General features: G+C 38.1%; 1 protein-coding gene across 9 annotated transcripts in view; it reads right to left on the reverse strand.

Annotated features, from left to right (window-relative positions):
- The window catches only part of DOP1A (DOP1 leucine zipper like protein A), an 88,481-nt gene that overhangs the window by 23,797 nt on the left and 43,306 nt on the right, over positions 1-21,378 (reverse strand). For all 9 annotated transcript variants that reach the window (XM_050950070.1, XM_050950069.1, XM_050950068.1 and 6 more), the window contains 11 exons: positions 17,510-17,610; positions 16,058-16,317; positions 13,067-15,056; positions 12,853-12,964; positions 10,122-10,304; positions 8,475-8,600; positions 7,865-7,999; positions 7,028-7,083; positions 4,947-5,051; positions 3,695-3,761; positions 128-272 (listed from right to left, as the gene is read on the reverse strand). In XM_050950070.1, coding sequence (XP_050806027.1) covers positions 128-272; positions 3,695-3,761; positions 4,947-5,051; positions 7,028-7,083; positions 7,865-7,999; positions 8,475-8,600; positions 10,122-10,304; positions 12,853-12,964; positions 13,067-15,056; positions 16,058-16,317; positions 17,510-17,610 — 3,280 coding nt within the window. The remainder of the gene's footprint in view (positions 1-127; positions 273-3,694; positions 3,762-4,946; positions 5,052-7,027; positions 7,084-7,864; positions 8,000-8,474; positions 8,601-10,121; positions 10,305-12,852; positions 12,965-13,066; positions 15,057-16,057; positions 16,318-17,509; positions 17,611-21,378) is intronic.

Below are 21,378 nucleotides of genomic sequence, written 5' to 3' on the forward strand. Positions count from 1 at the left end.
CCACACAACAGCACTGAAACTGATTTAGCAAAGGTCTAATATTATAAAATCTGTCATTTTTTAGTAACATGAAGGGAGTCAATAAATTATTCAATATTTTATTTTGAGTAACGTGAAAACAAGCTACCTTCAACATCTGACTCCAAGTTGTTTCCATCAACCATTATCTTGAGGGAAGGTTTGACCTCTAGATTTCGTCTTAACCAAGTAGTCTGTTCCAAGGAAGAACCAGCAATTGCACCAATGGCATCCACTATTTTGTGAGTTACATCCTGATGGAAAGCAAGAAGCAAATGTTTAAAGAGCCTCACATAAAAGAGTAAATTGGCTGTCTTGAGATACATTGTCTACACAAATACTCATTAGTTCAGTGTCAGGGGAAGAGTAATTATAGAGTGGGATATCATAGGGTTCTGTTCTGGATTCACTTCTGTTCAACATCAGCAATGATTAATATTCCTTGGAGGATTAGCTGAACAGATCTTAGCCTATTGAGTAATCAAACTGGTAGATGGTATGAAGCTGAAAGGTAGCACAAACACTTCAGAAGATAGAAGTGAAATGCGGAATAATTCTGATAAATTAGAGAATTGGTCTGAAATCTGGAAAATGAAACAATTATATGCTTAGTGGCTTCATCTGTGAGTAAGAAGTGGAAGATTGTATGGATCTGATTGCAGCAATAGTTTTCATATCTTCATTTAAAAAAGCACAGAAATAAGGTTTATTCAATACCCATCCCAATGACTGGGAAATTTAAGTATGTTGTGTCCATTCACAGAATCTCTTTCTGGCTGTTAAACTCTTTTCCCCCTTTTAATCTGAAACACTTTTGTGTTTCTGCTGAAATATCACGGTCTCAATGGATAATTTGAAAGATTATTTCATAATCCTGGATTACTTTTTCCAAAAATATTACTTATCACAAATAGGTCAAAGAACATGTGACCTCTGCTGGACTATCTACTGTTAAAAGTTTACTGTCACAAAGAGTTTACATTCAAAATCAAAGCAATGGGAGTTGCAACATTTTTGAAATGATCGCAGGTGAAGTAAAAGGTATGTCATATGCTTTTTGTATATGGTATACAAGTGTGCTTAAAACCTGGTGTAACAGACCTCTCCCCCCAATAGCATGCCTTTTCACCTAACATCAAAGAATAACTTACTCCATCACAGACATGAATTAACTCATGATCCTGAAAGTTGCTTCAGGAAAGTGATTTCAGATGGTAAACAGCATGACTGTTGCAGTACAATACATCTTTGCAGCTAACGTCTTAGGCATTCTGATCAGGAGTTAAGCAGGTTTGGTATTATAGGAAAAACACAAAAACAGTAGTCAAGTGTTCAGGTTCACAAGAGAATTCACTTAAGATGCATCACTGGTCTACAATTTTTGAGAAGTCGTCTGCTTCAGAGATAAAATGTGATATTTATTATGTATTTTGATGTGCTGAATTCAAATTTGACAATTAAAACAACTGATTGGCTACTGTTTCTAAGATATTTAAGTTTTTACATTTTATGTCTATGTATATTATGTAGATAGTAGAGTTTTAATCATAAATTGTAAACCGAGGTCTTTTCATGTGTTTATGGTTGCTTTACATGATAATATTTCACCTGTCCTGTTTATGTAACACTTTAAAAATCAGCAAAAGGGTTATATAAATAAAATTTATTATGAAACAAAAGGCAAAAAACTATTATGTACATAGTTTAGTCCTATTCAGTGTCTACTCTGCGCTTCTTGGCTAGTCTCTTGTATTCATTAAATGGAGCATCTCTTGTCACTGTCCAGCAATAGACTGCAAGCATTGATGGGCTCCACTTGCCCTGATAGCCTGCCAGGAGATTCCACTGCTGTAGTCTGGAGCCCAACAGCTCTGCCTTACTCTTGGGTAGTTCCAAATCCCTGACAAGGTCATTCAGTTCACCTTGTGTTAGGAGGTGTGGTTCAGAGGAGGAGGATGGGAGAAAATGTGGGTCCTGTGACATTGATGGTTCAGGACCAGAAGTTTCATCCTCTTCCTCTTCCTCATCTGACTCAAGTGAGAATGATTCTGGTGCATCAGGAACCGGCAGTCCTTCTCCGTGGGGTACTGGGCGTATAGCTGATGGAATGTTTGGATAATGCACAGTCCACTTTTTCTTCTTTGACACACCTTTCCCAACTGGAGGCACCATGCAGAAGTAACAATTGCTGGTATGATCTGTTGGCTCTCTCCAAATCATTGGCACTGCAAAAGGCATAGATTTCCTTTTCCTGTTCAACCACTGGCCAAGATTTGTTGCACAAGTGTTGCAGCATATGTGTGGGGCCCAGCTCTTGTCCTGATCTCCAATTTTGCAGCCAAAATAAAGGTGATAGGCTTTCTTAACCATAGTGGTTATACGGCGCTTTTGTGATGCAAAAGTCACTTCACCACAAACATAGCAGAAGTTATCTGCACTGTTCACACAAGTACGAGGCATCTCTGCTCACTTTGGCTAAACAGAAATGTGTCCCTTTGCAAAATCAAACACTGACAAATAGGAGAGCACGACACTGTATGATTTCTAGAGCTGATCTAGGGTAATTTGTTCAGCAGAGTGATGTAAGCTTCGTTATGATTGCATCATACATGACTTCTAGGAAGAACATGATGCAATTCATATCATGTATGATGCAATACCAGCTTCAGATTGCATCATTCATTGTTTTGCCTCAAAAGCAAGTACTGTCCAAACCCAGTCATAGATTTATTCATAGATCCAGTCAAAGATGTATTTTAGTCATTTCTGGTTTAAACTGAGATCCCTTCCCTTTATAACTCACTTATCCTCCGCCATTCCCAAGTCAGGGGTCATATATACTGACCCAACAGCATATCTTGAAAACTAGAGCCAATCAACAATTTTAAGCATCATTTTCATTCTCAGTGACCCAGAATTAGCAAAGTTGGACTACATTTATTTCAGAAGCATTTTGGATGTAGAGCACTGTATTTTGGATTCAGCAAGCACATGCATATCTGACTGCACGTTTTGCCCATAGAATAAGTGAATGCTGATTTGTGGCAGTACCATAGAGAAGTATATGGGGGTTCTAGGAGAGCATCATAAACTGAACATGAGTACAGACTGCAGTGCTGCTACATAAAATACTAATCCAAGTTGTATTAACAGGAGTATCTCAAGTACAAGCAGCAAGGTAATTAATCTTCTCTGCTTAGTGCTGTTTAGCTGCAACTGGAGTACTGCATTCAGTATTGGGTTCCAACATTTTTTTAAAAAAGAAATGAAGCTTAAAAATCTCAGAGGGCAGCAACATAAGTGATAAATGTTGGGAAAATAAGAACTCATATAAAATTAATAAAACTAGGCAAAGCCCAGTCCACAGAAAGATGACTGATGGGAGAAATGTTAATAATGAAGACAGAACAAATAGCAATTGGTGTAAGTTACAGCAAGGAAATGTTAAGTTAAATACAGTATTAAGAAAGTTAAATACAGTATTAAGAAAAATGTAACAATTATAAGCAATAGAAAAAACTACAAAAGGAAATAAAGAAGCCATTATAACAAGATCAGTTGCTTAAAAATAATTTTTGAAATGTACAGGAAAGATCAGATATGCTGTACTCTCAGCAGTTAAGCATTTACTGCAGAATATTTAAACAGTAAATTTATACAAAAATATTTTTTTTACCTGAAGATCTCTTTGATCTTTCTTATTCTCCAGACTTGGGTTTTTCATAATAAACTCATTCAGAACACTAAAAAATATATATATTAAATTACTGATGATAATCTTAAAATAAAATATTGCATTATTTTAGAACAGGCAAAAATTCCATGACAAATTCACATGCACAGTACACATTAATTGAAACTTCAGCTACTTCCCTTTAGTTTGCTAAAATTCCAAAAGACTCATTTCCAAATATCTGAAATTTATTTTGATTGTTACAAACAATTTGTATAATTAATAGTTTTCAAGTAGATGTAACATTGGAATCCATCCAAAATATCTTCATGGAGATGGTTCTGGACAAATTAATTTGTGACTATTTGGTTTAATACTTTACTACAGTACTACCACCATTTACAGAGATTGTTGCTCAGTGCTTAACACAAATGACCATATTCAGCATTTTACTGCTGAAGTTCAGCAAACTGTTTCTGGGCTGGTAATTAATCCTATTTCACATGAGAGGAAAATATAATATACAAAATAAATAGTCATAAGAGTGACTTATTGAGTACATTTAGATGTTTAAAACTACTATTTAGAGGGTCCTGGTAGCTGAGATGATTAATAATGAGACATGGAGTTTGACATATCTAGGTCTCTTACTTAAATTTGACCATAGGTGGAAGTGACAAAAAGTCATTTTCATCTGGTGGCCTATCGAAAAAATGTGTTGAGAGACCTCACAAACTAGCATCACAAGTATTCATAATTACCACACAGTTGGCAGTGTCACTGAGGGAAGCTGAGAACTGGATAAAGATGGAGATAGTACCAGAAAAAGGTGGGAGCAATACAAGAATCAACATTTGTATATGATCAACATTCTTCAAAGTAAGATACTGCATTTAAGATGCAAAGAGCCCTGTGGCACCTTATATGCTAACAGATGTATTGGAGCATGAGCTTTCATGGGTGAATACCAACTTCGTCGGATGTATTCACCCACAAAAGCTTATGCTCCAATATGTCTGTTCATCTATAAGGTGCCACAGGACTCTTTGCTGCTTTTACAGATCCAGACTAACAGGGCTACCCTTCTGATACTTACATTCAAGATAAATCTTTGTCAAAAAGGTCTAGTAAATAGGAATTTTTCTCCATTCAAAATTCTAAGTAATTAAATCAAGATTTTAAACACTTACTCTTTATAGAATTTTACATTTAAGGGATCACAATTTTGTTAGAAATTGTAAATATAACTGCTCACCCAAGTATGAGAAACTGCCCTGGTGCTGGAAGACTGAGTTGTATAGAGTCCTTCAGAAGAAGCAATAGTGTTGTCCAGCTGTCTACTAAGCTGGACACTGGAATCCTGCAAGATGATGACAGAGTTAAAGTGATAAAATCATGTCAAGTGTCACAGATACCCCAATTTTCTATTCTCCATTTCTCCTGTCTGACAGCACCAACTTTAGTGCCAATCAAAAGCACTGTTCCTGCAGCAGATTGCAGCAGATCAAAATTTTGGTCCTGTCTCTCCCCTTGGTTCATATATCAATAGAAAGTGGAGATGTTATGGAGGTAATATGCCAGACTCTGGAGGTAGGGAGAAGAACATTGTGTTCAAAAGATACCCTCTCTGGCTAATGAGTGAAGTGGTGGTGATGAGATCTGGAGGGGTCTGAGTCCAGTCTTCCTCAGCTGCAGAGAAATTTGCTGTGGGCCTTTCCAGTCAGGGGAGAGAATGAAAGATAAAAGGTGGAATTGAGGAACCCAGAAGACTCCCTTTTCATCTAGAATATAAAATAACACAAACCGGCTAATCCCACAAAGGAATTTAGGTGCATAACTGCCATTTTAGGAATATAACTCCAAAATCTGGATCCTCAAAACCCCCACTCAGCTGCCCCCTTACTTTGTAGGTGCCTAAATTCCACCTATGTTTCTGCTGGTGGGCATGCACAAAGCCACCTCACTCCTTATACCCAGATCATGACTAAACTGTGAGATCCACAAACTATCTCACCTGAGGGGCCCAATTTGGTAGGTATTTTCAGAGCATGGCTACCATATTAGGGCCCATTCAAAACAAGAGTTGGTGGTAGCAGTGTGTTTATGCCCAATAATTCAGCGTTAGAGCACTCACCCAGAATCAAATCCCCATTCTGCCTGAACTCACATCTCCTACCTCCACAGGGAGTGCCCTAATCACTGGGATATAGGTATTCTTGGGCAGGTCTCTCAAGAAACTGTTGAAACTATTCCACTTCATATAAATAATTAGATATTCATTAGAACAGATTGGAACATGGGTCTTTCAGGTGAGTGCCCTAACCACTGTGCTATAATCTCACGTTCTCTCTAGTCCAATGAATATTTATTTATTTACACAAAGTGGAACAGCTCCAACAGGAGAGACTGAGAGAATACTTTATAGCCCAGTGATTAGGGAACTCACTAGAGAGGTGGGAGACCTAGGTTCAAGTTCTTACTCCACAACAGGCAAAGAGTGAATTTGAGCCGAGATCCCCCATGTCCTGGGGGAGTGCTCTACCCACTAAGCTATTGAAAATAAGGGGGCATCTCCACCTGTTCCTCCTCCTCCATTTTCTGCACGAAAGGACTGACCTGGCTTAAGTGCCTAACTCTAAGAGAGGGTTCATGGCTATAAATCCCCAGGGAGGTGCCTCCCATTATGTACCTAATTCCCTTTGAGCAGCAGGGCTTAGGCGCCATCTCTGTCCTTAGTATTTTCCAATGGCTAGCTTAGGCAGCTCTCCACTCAGCTTGCTGGTTTTTGTGCTTCCCATTCTTAGGTGCCTAATTCTCCTCAGGCATTGTTTAGGGAGCCTGACCACCAAACTCAGGACTGTGGATTCTACTAGGTGTCAGTGTGTCTAGCAGTCAGGCATTGCAATGCTGAGTCTAAGTGGATACAGCCAGGGCCGGCTCCAGGTTTTCTGCCACCCCAAGCGATGCTCCACTCTTCGACGGCAATCTGGCAGCAGGTCCTTCACTCCAAGAGGGACTGAGGGACCCGCTGCCGAATTGCCGCCAAAGACCCAGATGTGCCGCCCCAATAGCAGCTGGAATGCCACCCCTTTGTATTGGCCGCTCCAAGCACCTGCTTCTTTAGCTGGTGCCTGGAGCCGGCCCTGGATATAGCTCACAGATTACAAGTGGAAAAAACTGTTTTCTTCTCATGTAACTTTTCGGTCTGCTGTAGCAAATCAGAGGGAGGCAGCTTTCTGTTGAGGATATAAAATGTCCAGATTCTCTTTTATAGTTATCTACTGACTGATGATACAGAAAGAAAACAATAAAGGATCTACAGCCTCATTGTCTTACCTTTGAATATAAGCATAGAAAAACTGCAACATGCAGACTTCCAATGACAGATGCTTCTAGAAAGACAATAGATCAGTGTCACCAGGAAGAAACTGACTCGTCTTTTTGTTTACCTCAACAAAAACAGTGGGTATTGAACCAACTACCAGGTTTCAAAAGGTAAACAAAACAGTGGATAGCTTGAGGTCAAATTAAATAGCAATGCACTCAGAGGGGTGTCTGAGTATCACACTTGGGCAGCAAAAATCTTAGCCCTATAAAACCTGTATCTCCTCCACCCTAGCTGAATCATAGAATGTCACTGACAGGTTCCAGGGTGAGGAGCCAGAGCTCATGTCTAGACCTCCCTCAACTGACAGATAATACAAGGCCTTTCAAAAGCAATAACAAAGGAGAAAGGAATGGGGATTCCAGGGCATCCCATTCTTAAAAATACCTTAGCCCCCATGAAAAAAAGAGTCAGACTTGATTAATCCTTCTATCTAGTAGGATCCGAAAGAGTGAATTGTAAACTAGTATATGATACTGTACAGGTGGCAGAGCTACTTTGTTAACCTGAACTTGCTTATTTTTGAAATATGAAACACAATTGATCATATAGCCTTCAAATGCTGTCAATCTAGCATCCTTCAATAAATATGCTAATGAGAAAAATGGTTTTCTATACTCAGTAGGATTAAGAAGATATTACCAGAAACAGATTTTGGTAGAGGACAGCTGTTACCAACCTACAGCACATTGGTAGCATGTTCCCTCAGGACAATTTGAGTACTTATATAATTTATAACTTCTAAAATAGCATCATATGAATTAGCAACAACTCTGTGATTTTCCTACCTTGTCCTTGGCTATGGCTGGAGGCTGCTTTAAAACTTCTTTTACTGTTTGTATAACAGTCTCTGTTCTCATAACACTGATAGAGCGAACTAGCTCTACCAGTAGAAGCTGTTCATCACTGGCTGTAGGAATAACCTGGAAAAGACCAACATGTGCTATAGATTACTGTTACAGTTAATAGTTAGTGTTGTCCAGTGTAGAAGGAGTTGATGAGTAAAGGACGTGCATGAGAAACTATGGAAAAGGAAAAAAAGAAAGAAAAAACAAAAACTTGTAGGAATGAGACCTTGGTGAAATTTTTGGCACAAATAGTTTACCAAATATTAATAGACCATCACTTTCCTTTGAAGCCTTTATTTTAAATATTAGTCACTTACAATAATGGGTTTTTTAAAAATTCTATTCTAAAAATAATGTGTGCTTATTTGAGCATGCAAATACATGCATAAACACAAATGCACTTATGGAAAGGATTTGTGCAATGTTTCATTTGACCCCAAAAATCAGCCTGGATTTTTTTTAAGTAGATTCTAAAGACAAATATTGGAAATCCAGTAAATCAGATTACAATTTATTTAAGTATCCAGGTCAACTAGCAACATGCACATACCTTTGTTCTAGAAGTGTTTTTGTTTTGTCTCCTTTCATTCCATACAAAGGCAACAGCAGCCATAAAGTGAACACCATGATTCATTGATATTGGGCCCAACAATTCAAGAATCTGCTGCCTTAAATTCTGAAACACAGAAACAGAATGTGCACACATTGAAACAAGCATCCAAACTTTATACTCTGACTGACTGACACACCACACTGGAAAATTTCGGAGAATGATCCCTCTCCTATTCTGAAATACTTGGACAGCACTTCTCTTCTTGCAAATACCAGAGGCAAGCATAGACTTCTAAATGGAGTTCCAGAGCTCAGCCATGCCCCTTTTGCACTCCTTCAGATAATTGTTTCCATAGCTGTACTGAAGCATTAAACAGATCAAAGTTCTTTACAGTAACTCCTTATCCAACCATATTAACTCTATGCTTGGCTTTGAAGTGGCCATCGTAGTAGCACCCAAGGATTTATCTTGAATGGGGTGAAGTATGGGAAAAGGTCATCCTAGATATTGTCCTGAATTAACTGGGTTATAATCAAGATAAATCTTAACAGTTCTTCTCACATCCAGCATATGACAAGTGCTCTTGAATGTTGAAGCTTCAGGCAAAACAAAACGAGAACAATCTGTGATATATGGACGAATTAAACTTAGGTAACCAATTATTCTGGAGTATGAAGAATGATCTTGTCTTCATGAAATATGCAGTAGGGGTCATCCCTTCTGTAAGGAGACTGATTTCAGAGAGTCTTTTTGCCAATATGAATATGACCAGGAAGTAGGTATTGATAGAAAGACAATACAGAGAATTAGATTCTATTGGTTTCAGTGGATATGTTGTGAAAGCCTGTAGCATGGTGTCCTTTTTTTTTTTCATACATATATAAAGAAATAATAGTGTGTATATTAAGGTGAGCAGCTATGTAGTACATAAAGTAACATGATGACTATGTGAAAATCACACTAAAATCCATGTGTCATATCAGATAACCTGAATTTGTTTATAAAAACACAAAATTCCTTCAATAGCAGAAGAGTTTGAATTGACTCTAATAAATGGGCGACGCAGGACATCAAGCATGTTACTGGAATACTTGAAAAACTCCTCAAATACCATATTGTTCCATTCCTCCTGTCTGCCACCTACTCTTTCCAGTTGCCAGCCTATGATCTGATATGACCTCTCTCCATACAATGAGGTCACTAACACGAGGTGGATGGAGCACGGAACCTCATAAGGGTGTCAGGTCAAGTGTTTATTGAAGTATATTGCAAGATTTTTGTTAAGATTTTAAACAAATATTCTATAACCTTAGAGATATAAAATAGTATTTTAAATGTTTTATAATGTGAACACTTTCCCATCTCTCTGTTTCAACTATTTTTCATGGGTGATGTTGTCATCAGTACAGTACTAACTGGGGTCATATTTTCGTCAGAACTTATACATTTTACCAAAGGAAATCGTAAACGAATTATAAACTGGCTGCCCATCCCCTCTTGGCCTGGGGAAAACTCAAGTATTGCAGAAGTTGGAAGACTTTTCCAAGAAATACCGTTCAGGGTACTTTTAATGGAATACAATTAGATTTGGTTTGACAAAGGTAATCACGCACAAGTCAAACCATGTTACTCCTATGTTCTGACCTTTGTTGATCCAAGGTTAATAGTGGTAACAGATGCAGCCGCTGCAGCTGTTGTTTTCTCTGAAGAATCTGCCTGGTGAAGTATGCTCCACAGCAAAGTCACGGATGACATGATCATATGAAGGATAGACAGGATTCCACTACGTGCTTCTAGCAAGTGTTTCTGGTCAACATTAACCAAAAGCTAGAAGTATTATAAAAAACAACAACCCAGCATTAAATATCTACATACTAGCATTAGCAAAACAATATAAATTAAGAAATAAAAATGTACATCTAAACATTTTACACTATGATTTTAGGATGAACATCGTCTACATGTTTTTGTACATGTTACAGGCTTTTGTAAGATAGTTTATTCTGTTTCTTCTAACAGCAAGAAAATGAAAATCAGTATTTTTAAAATGTCTTTTCAATTCCTCTGGAATGATGTGTCTATTAATATAAATTTGCGTTTTAAGTAGCAATAGAGAGCATATTCCTTTAGCAGTGTATGCTTAAACATTCTCAAATAATAAAGTAGCATCTTTAATATCGATTGTATGATGCACTGATCTCTTGAAATATATTAATCAAAAAGTGTGAGTTTTCAGAATGTATAGGGATTTACCCTACAGTCTTATATTCTGATTACAATGCATGTATAGATTTTAATTTGGCCAAAACTAACCAGTGTATCTTCAAGTATCAGAGGGGTAGCCGTGTTAGTCTGGATCTGTAAAAGCAGCAAAGAATCCTGTGGCACCTTATAGACTAACAGACGTTTTGGAGCATGAGCTTTCGTGGGTGAATACCCACTTCCTCAGATGCATGTAATGGATCCATTACATGCATCTGAGGAAGTGGGTATTCACCCACGAAAGCTCATGCTCCAAAACGTCTGTTAGTCTATAAGGTGCCACAGGATTCTTTGCTGCTTTTACAGTGTATCTTCCATACTCAATGTTCTCTGTTTATTGCTTTATTCCCAAGCATCATATAAGAAATTCAGTGTTACGATAGGCAAATATGACACTGGCATATTGAGTGGTGCTGTATGGCTGGAAGACATTAAAGCATATTAAAGTTTCCTCGCCTATTCCCATAGACATCTGCTGATGTAGCTAGTGCTAATACAAAATCTTGACTTCCAGTGGTATTTCTGACTGTATGGATTTATCGGAAGAGTTGTGGAATGTGCTTAATCCAGGACCACAGGGCCTGTAGTGACACCTTCCAGCTGATCCTGCAAGCAAATCCAGCCCAACATGATCCTTCACAAGGCTTACAAAGCTAAGGTTGTACTTATCCATGGGGTACATACATAACTTGGTGGAAGATATATTAAAAATGCTATCAATTAGACTGGGGCATTTTCTGAAGGTCTGAGGGTTTTTCATTATCATCTCTATGTCTACAGTGATCATACTTACCGCATATACTCGTTCATTAGTCTGTCCATTTATAAGCCCATCCCCCAAGATGGTTAGGTAAAAATAGCAAGAACTGTATGACCCTTTTATAAGACAACCCTGTATTTCAGGGGTTGGCAAACTTTGGCTCCTGGCCTGTCAGGGTAAGCTGCTGGTGGGTCGGGACATTTTGTTTACCTGGAGTGTTCACAGGCACGGAGCTCTCAGCTCCCAGTGGCCGCAGTTTGCACGTCACTTCCCGCAGCTGCCATTGGCTGTGAATGGCGAACTGCAGTCACAGGGAGCTGAGGGGCTCCGTGCCTGCAGACGCTCCAGGTAAGCAAAAACAACAATGTATTAGATATTCAATTCAATGATTCCATAGAGTTTAAAATGATCAAATTTTGGTGTAGATCCATTTATAAGCCGACCTCTAATCTTTGATGCGTCACTTTTTTACCAAAACTATTCAGCTTATGAACAAGTATACATGGTATATCTTTGTAAATGCCTTTGCAAGTGATTAACTTTACTTCAGAATTAGTGCTATAATAAATACAACAACAACATCTACTTGCAAACACAGGTAATAAGTATCTTGATGGTGACTACTGACAAGAGTTGGGGAAAAGGATAGAAAATATGTATTTAAATAAAGCTAAACAGTCAACAAGAAAAAGTGGTCCATTAGGTTCAGGGCCAAATGCCCAATATATTGACTATGCACCCAGCAGCAGCTATAAAATATTGTTAGAGCCAAAAAAACAAGCTGCTAATATACAAAGCTTCAAGCTAGCAGGAAGAGGCACAAGAATGGACATTTGGACAGAAAGTTTTGTTTCTAAAAAGGGTAAATCCAGGTAGCAGAGTTAGCTAGGTAGGTAAACACAGAACTCAACCATATTCAGGAACAGTCAAGTGTGGCACCAATGAAAAGTTCCACAGCTGAGTTTGGCTGCTGGAACTAACCCTTTAAAATCCTGAGGTGGAGGAATTCCCACCCTTGTTCTTGTGTAGGAGCATGGACTCCAAGAATAAGGCTTTGTGACATCTGAATCTTTAAAGAATGCATACAACAATTGGAAAATGTGATGGTCTGTGTACTTAAGGAGGCATATAATATGTTATCAATGAATAATGCTTTCTTTTATAAGAATTTTCTAAATCCTATTACCCAAAAACTGTTCATTATGATTTAAATATATTGAATATTTTCCCCACAAGCCCCTCAAACTTAAATTCAGAGCAAATTCAACATTACAAGCCTTTCGAATGTAAACCATACGCTCTAATTTAACAAATATGACATAAGAAGCCTCTCAGATGCTTGACTAAGTTTACCTGATGATACTGTGTAGATGGATCAAGTAGACAGTAATGAATTATTGTTGTGATGCCTTCTAACAGAGTAAGAATCATATCTGGTGGAGTAATTGATGCCATCCAAAGCGGCCTAAAATGCAACATTGAGTTTGTTGTGAATTTACTCCACACAGCTGACGAAACATTTAAATATATGATCAAATTTTCAAAAAGAAAAAAAGTATATACATGCCTGCTATTTGATAATCCTGTTTCATATTTATACTGCTGAATTAAATTATCCAAATTCCTGCAAAGCTGGAGGGTCACAGAAACTACCACTCTTTGTAGAACTTTTCCCATGTAAGGCAAAGTAGAAGTGATCAGGCCAATCCATTGGGGGTGCATTTTACAGGCACAGTGTTGGTGTAAAGCTCTTATTACGGCACAGAGAAACATGCCTTGAGAGGTTATTGGCTGGGAGTGTAAATACTGAAGTGAAGTCATTGGCTGCTGTGGGTTAATCTGCTCTAAGTCAGTAATGGCAAATTCAAAGCCTGTTTCGTTCTCCTCAGGCACAGTCATTACTCTATGCTCTAAGACAATTAGTCGCTGAAGCACTTTTAAGAGCTGTGACTGTAGAGTACTGCCACTGTCAAATTCATCCTCAGAAAAATTGATAAGGCTGTCTTCAGAGAAACCTTCTTCAATAACAACGATGTTTTTACCAGCTACCTTTTCACTGTGCCACTTCTGTGCACTAAAGATAGAAGATAGCAAACAGTGCAGGATCACTTTCTGAACCTTGCATTTGGATAACATGTCTGAAATAAAGCTAGGAAAGCCCTTTGCAGAACTTTCTATTACTTTTGCCAATTCAGAAAAGAGAAGTGTCAAAATTTCAATGCTCATCATCTGCATATTGCGGTTTCCTATTAGATCTTGCGGGGTTACCTTTACATGAGTTGGATAGTGGCTCCTCATATAATATAAACATAGCGAGATAAGAATTTCTATGTACATAGAACTCCTAAAGTTATGGTTAGAGTCCACTGGAATGTGACTATAGAAGTCTTTGCCCATAACAGATATTCGATGCCTGGCTAAAAGATTCTGAAGCAAGGACAGCTGAGGAGTGTATACATTGTTGACACTGGTTGTAGAGATGGCATTTACAAAAGCAGAAGGATTTGTTTTCAAGATTGCTTTGATTGCAGAAAAAGCATATAATGTTCTTGAGGAGTCATATAACTGGAGATAAAGCAACACGTGTTGATACAATGGATGAACGTTAAAACTGGGAGATTTTCGTATTCCTGGAGACCCCACATCACTCTCTATTTCTGAAATTTCTCCCTCTCCACAGCTGTACCAATTCTCTAAATCAAGACCATCACTAAAGAAAATACTGGTTTGTTTAAGCTTTTCTGTTTGTGCTTTTTTCTTGTCTTCATCTTTCCTTCTGGCTATTTTCACTTTGGGCTTTGCTCCTGGTTGCTTACCAGCCTCTTTAACAATAGTTTCTTTTTCTGACACTTTTTCTGGTAGTTTTCCTTTGAAGCTGAATTGAATACTACTGTGACTTCTTTGTCCAGATTTTCCATCTGTTGAACTGAAAGTAAGTTCAGAGGGGGCCTGAGAGCTTACTTCAATACAAGGTGATGAATCCGTTAGCCTTTCAAGTCCAATCTCAGTTGAAGCAGATAATAACTGAGAACTGTCATTGCCAAACAAACTGTTCTCGCTGCTTTGAATATTTTGATCTTCACTTCTAGAAACCTCCTCAGAGTGATCTAAAGTACTGAATTTAGATGAAGCATCATCGGGATGCAGATTGTGTTTAACTGATTCGGTCTCCTCCCCAAGACCACTTACTACCTTGCATATCAAGTCAATAATCACCTGCTGCACAATTTCATCAGGTGAGTCTTCTCGCAATGTCTGAGAACTATTCGGAGCACTGAGGCTTTCTGCCTCCACCTCATAGCTCAGGTTGTCTCCAGCAGATGACTGTGAACAGCCAGAGTCAGAACTCTGGAGTATTTCTATCTGATGGTCAGGAAGATCAAAATCGGACACCACCATTGGAATAGTCTCACTGCTAGTACTTAACAAGGAAAGTCTGTCACTCAAAGGGTTGACTGTGAGACTGAAGTTCTCCATTTCATCCATGATAAGTTGTTTTTCATTGTTTTCTTTAGGTGTAATAAGTTGTCCTTGGCTTACAGGCATGTGAGAAAATGCTTTAAAAAGAAATCACAAAAAATAGTTATGGCCTATGAATAGTTTTTCTTTAGATTTTGAACTTCAGATATAAGCAGAAATAATAAAAACTTACATTTAAATACAATTATTATACTTTGCATCTTTCATTCTGAAAGATCGTAAAGCAACTTAAATGTTCATTTGCTTACTGTATAAAGCAGAGCTTCACCCATCAATTAAATGATTAATAGGATAGCTTCAACCACTTCGAAAGTGGATAGAGATGACTGTTTAACAGCACAAAGCAAGTCTAAGGCCTGGTCTACGCTGAGGGGGTGGGATCGATCTAAGATACGCAACTTCAGCTACGAAAACAGCGTAGCATAAGTCGACATATCTTAGGTCGAATTAAAATTACTTACTTTGCGTCCTTGCGGCGCTGGATCGATGGCCGCGGCTCCCCCTCAACTTTGCTTCCGCCTCTTGCACTGCTGGAGTTCAGCAGTCAACGGGAGAGCGATCAGGGATCGATTTATCACGTCTACACTACACTAGATAAATCGATCCCCAGTAGATCGATCACTACTCGCTGTCTAGACGTACCCTAAATCCCTGGTCTTTAGAGAGAGAGACAGAGGTCTCCGACTGAGAAAGGTTATTCCTCAGAAGCCTGAAACCTCAAGTGGATGCCCTCAAGGAAGTGTAAAGGTGGAGATAAAGGTGCAGGTAACCCTGAAACTGTGACATATAGATGGGAAAAGTTGTTTTAACTGTACTCCAAATATCTGGCATGCTGCAGAGTTGAACCCATAGAGAAGTTTTCACTGAGACTAAAAAAACTTTTGGAAAAAGAATATAATCATTACCAGGGTCCTAAATGCTGGCAGTTCTGAAAACTATTTAATATGCAAATCACGCAGTGTGTTTCTTCTGCCATGTTTCATGTTATATGGATAAAAATATATAAAATAGTGTATATATTTAAATTAATAAAATGTTAATTAACAAGAAATTTTTGAGGGGGTTAAACTGTACTTACCATCACCACAGCTAAATTTTTGCATGAAGTGCTTTTCAGTTTCTTCTTCAGGGTAGTGAGGAGATTTATTCCAGTAGCACTCAGCCTGAACTCGCTGCACAGAAACTCGCTGTGTTTTTGGGTGGAGTAGCAGTAGAAGCAAAGGTTCAAGTACTCTTGCAATGTCATGTCTTTGTAGTACTTGGTTTAACCATGCTTGCCCCACTGACCAGGTAGAACCATCTAAGCTGTTAAGACTGTCCAGCATGATGAACAAAGACCTGGTGAAAAAACCCAGGAATAAATCTAACATGTTGCTACAACACAGTATAATCTATTTTAATCTAATCTATAATATTTGTCCACTGTCAATGAGCTTTCTTTGCTTTTTCTATCTCCATATGCAAGTGTACATCCTCTCTTTCACTCAAAATAATTAGCAAGCAACAACTATCTTTATCTTTCATATATGCATGAGGAATGTTGAGATGTGTAATCAAACTCTACTTAGATTTTCAAAAAATTATATTGCTCTCTAAATTTGCACTGATGTGATTGCAATGATTCTTTATAACCTACGTATTGAGCAATAGTAACATATTAGTTTTGTTTCAGATGAGTATCTCAGGACATACTTCCTACAGCTTGTTTCACACAAGTGGCATTTTGTTTGGAATCAATGAGAACCTCTCTTTCAAATTTTGCATCCAAAGGTGAAATTTACATAGTCTAACACAACAGAAAAGGAGATAGAAAAAACTAACAGTAAAGACAGATCAAAATAATAGAGGAATTTTCATTTACTGTGTACAGTATCTGGCACAATGAAGCCCTAACTTGGTTGCCCTTTAGGTGACAATGCAATATAAATAACAGCAACAATTTTACAAATCTGTAAATGAGGCTGCAGAGAAAATTAAATTATTATTCATTATCTACAAGTGTTATCCTCAAGGACTGAGAACAGAAATATAGCTCACTTGACAATAACACTCTTCCTATTTTCATCATTTTCTGCGTTTCATATCTTAGGTCTTGAGAGCCCTTTCCAGGAGAGAAAATTAACAGCTGCCTTACCTCTCAGTTAATACACTGAGTAGCCCCTAATCATCTTTAACATTTTTATGCCATTCTGCGGTACATATTCATCAGCTTTTCTACTGTGTGCACAGAATTTACCATCTTCTCTTCAGCAATGAGTAACAGACGTAGCTCCAAATGAAATGCAAGATGAAATCCAACACTTCACTGTGCTGTCCCACAGTTGTAGGTAAAAGGTACAACATTCAAATTAATTTTCTTTCATCACATTCACACAAAGAAACTGTGTATATGAGCACAATCCTATCTGAGAAAGGTGAGGCTAGTGATGGGGGTCTGGTGGGAAAATTTTTGAACACAGATTTAAACAACTGAAACTGTGAAATTTACCAAATTGATCGTGAATTTGATAAGGCCCTAATGATAACCAACCTGTCAAAGGAACGGCCAAAGGAAGAAGACTTATTAATATGAAGGTCCCTCGTGAGATGCCAGAGCACTGCAAACTTTGCATGAGCTTCCATCCTTGTTTTCTGTAAAACAAAACATACATTAGATCAAATTGACTATGATTCCCCCAGTGAAAGGAAAGCCAGACAAGAATGAAAATGGTTACATTAAAATATTACAAACACATTAAAAGAATCACTAATTTCAGTTCACTGTGCAGTCAATTCTATTTATCTGAATGCTTAAAAAGACACCACCACATTTTTAGACCCATAATTGTAATTACCTTGAAAGGTGTTCATTTCCCCCCTTACTGAGCTTGGTTTTCTAATTCCCCAAGTTTAATATGAAAAGGAATTCATGTTACCAACGTCTTTCTATTACTTTTAGAAAATAAGGAGTAAATATGAGAGGTTCCTGATGTTTTAGAATATTCCAATCCCAATAAAATACAGGTAAATAAGTACACAATAAAAAAATAAGTATATCCTATTAATATTTGGTCAGATGAACACTATGAAGAAATGGACATTTGGTTTTAGTCAGATTCTCCATTTTCTCACTTTACCTAAAGATGGTTCTTTATTACCAAGCCTGTGAGGCAAGAATAGATTGTCATTGCAAACAAACAAACCAAGAAAAACCCACCTATGTACAATTTTAAAAAATAAGGGAACATTTAATATAGAGGACAAATGCATTTCTTACAGGTGATACAGAAGGTGACAGAAATAGAGAGTGATTAGGAGGAAAGATGTGACGCTCAGCTTGTGAAAAAGACAGTAATCATTCTCATGGAAGAGGTACCGGTACTTAAAAATCATGGCATTGAAGACATCTAAACACAGTTAAGAGGGAAAAGAGAAGGGGTTGAAAACAGAACCACGAGGGACACAAAGAGGTCAGCATGAGGGGAATATAAAGAGTGTTATAAGAGGGCTTTATATGAACATAAGTAAATTGTTAATAATTAATTAATTAGATGCCAGCAGACAGTGCTCAATAATATGTAGCATAGTTCCTGGGTTTTGTAGGATCAATAAAACTCGTGCACAGTTTGTGTAGATGATTTCCACTGGCTGCTCTGTATATCATGTTCTTAACATGGTGTCAAAATAAAAGTATTTACTGCTTTAAAGTTTTTGTTGTGGCTGAGCAGAGGCACTCAGTGACATCAGTAATGACTCAAATATCCCATTACCTGCTATGGAACAAATACATGGAGATGTCTATGAAAAATGGAGTTGCTTCCAAGCCTCATGGACAAACTGTGAAGTGGCTGCAGGACTGAACAAAGAAAGCATGGCAGGCAGAATGGCTACTCTGAATAAAGCAATGGGTAAGGACTGCTTTGCTATATGTCAGCACTTGAAGCTGGCAGATGAAGACAGGCAAGATGTAAATAAAATCTTAGATGCTTTAGAAAAATACTTGTGCCTAAAAAAATTATAATATATGAGAAGTATATTTTCCATACATCTGATCAAAATGAAACTCAAAACTACAGACCAATACACAACCAAGCTGCACCAGTTAACCTTGTCACGTAACTCTGGCACACTTACAGACAAATTTATTAGAGATCATATAGTTGTAGGCATGAAAAATACTGGAATCAGAACACATGTTGCAACAAAGAAGACTGGAACTTAATGCTGCTGCTGTCTACTGCAGCAGTGAATAAAATAAACACTTACAAATCTGAAAACATTAGAAACCATGTCAGATATACGGCACCACACAAAATAATGGCAAACTCAGACTAAAAGAATAAAAAGAAGCATGGTCTGCAAAGAAAGGCAAGAAATACATATATTTTTCAGTCACCTGAGAGGTGGCAGATGTGGATTCAAGTCCGTCCTTTGAATCGGACAGAGACAAGATCTGAATTAATTTCTTCTTTCTCCCAACAGAGTGCCTTAATCACCATGCAACAGAGTCATTTTCATTCTTGCTCTCTCTTTGACCCAATGAATAGTGGGCATTCATAGCTGGATCTTCCACATCCCAGGCAAGAGGCCTAACCAGTGGACTGACAGTTATAGCAGAGCACACACACACACACAAACACATACGACTTTCCGAAGCTAGCTCTGAAAAATGAAACTATGGGGTCAAATTTGTGGATGGTTTGGGTCGGCCAAAGCTGCATTTTTCAGCAAATAAACTATTCATCTGAATACAAATGTCCACCTCTTCTTATGATACTCTGAAACATGGCTGAGCAAGACAGACCAATATATTCTGGGAAATATAGTATACCTGATGATGATTGATGACTCTCTGGATTATTCGGAAACAGATCCCTTAAATTCAACAACAGTTTCTCTCATTGAATGCTGTGAAGCCCACTTTGCCTAGCATGGAATTCCAGATACTTATTAAAGATAATGGACCTCAGTTTGCTTGTCAGGAATTTGCACAATTTGCATCAGCAGAATTTGAACATATCACATCCTTTCTGCATCACAGCCAGTCTCAGGGAAAAGCAAAAGTAGCTGCCAAGATTACCAAGAAATTGCTAAGCAAGGCATACTGGGATAATAAAGACCCATGGACAGCAATAATGGATTGAAGAAATATATCAGTAGAAAGCCAGGGCAGCAGTCCACCACACAATCTCATGTCACGCCACACACTGATTACTGCCCGAAGCAAATAAACTTTTGAAGCTAACAGTAGCAGAAAAGGTAACAGAAAAATTAAAAAGTGTCAACAGCAAAACAAATACTATGACAGAGGTAGAAAAGAGCTCCTGGAACTTCTAATAGGACAGCCAGTATAAAGTTCAATCAGCACCTAAAGACAGAGACAAAGGATGGAAGGTAAGAACAAAGAGTAGCACCAAGGTTTGAAAGGATTAGATTTTTTAATCACTACATGTCGATTTCTCCATATACACACAAACAGAAAAAAACATATTTCCACTGATAAAGGAAGAAAAATGCTGCCTGAGAATTTAAGAGTTTGATTTAAGGATATTTACTTTGTATATTTTGATGTGATGTTGACATATTGTGTTTTAATAGTTATAAAGTTTTGAATCTCAAGGTTTGTTTTATTAAACAATTATTGTCTGACCTTCCCCTCATAATTTCCCGCAACTCTGAAAGTTTAAACAGAGAAAAAATTAAGAAAGTATTTATTTTTAAACATCTATATTATCCACAGACATTTTTTTAAAAATCTAATTCTGCCAAGTCTAATCATACTTGGTGACCGGGACATGTAAGGTTCGAGTGGCTATTTAATGGGGGAGGAACAACGGAACACGGCAGAATTGCGTTTAAAAGCCAAATGGCTGCGTTTATTCTCCTTTGATTAGTAACGGGGACAAGTTACACCTTGGGCCAGGGAAAAACAATTTATCAGCTAGAGCTATTATCTATTTAAACCATACACTTCTTCATAAAAAAAGGGGAAGCAAAGGCAGGGAGTATAGGCTATAAAAGTAACCACTTCTTCTATACACAGAATAAGGAACAGAAGAAAGGAGGCAAGGAGTAGGGGGAGTTAGCAAAGGCAGAATACTTGCAGAAGTTACAAAATACGTACCACGCTTCAAATACAGCTTACCAGCATCATAGGCACCAAGTACATAATGAATTAGGGGACGTGGTTTTATTTCGATGACACGACATGAGCCGGCAAAATCCGGAGGAGACTCCTGGCTGACAGGGTGATCAGGTCTCTGAGCTAACATGCGGGGATTCCTACTGATTTTGGCGCGGGACATAGTTTTGTTTGGGGGTCCGTACTCGTGTCAATTTCGGACTGGTTCCCTTTTTACATGTGTCGGCACTGGATTGGTTCCTAGCTCCTTTGCCTTCTGGGTTCCGGGCTGGAGCCCC

This window comes from Gopherus flavomarginatus, chromosome 4, assembly GCF_025201925.1.
Source record: "Gopherus flavomarginatus isolate rGopFla2 chromosome 4, rGopFla2.mat.asm, whole genome shotgun sequence".
Lineage (NCBI taxonomy): Eukaryota > Metazoa > Chordata > Testudines > Testudinidae > Gopherus > Gopherus flavomarginatus.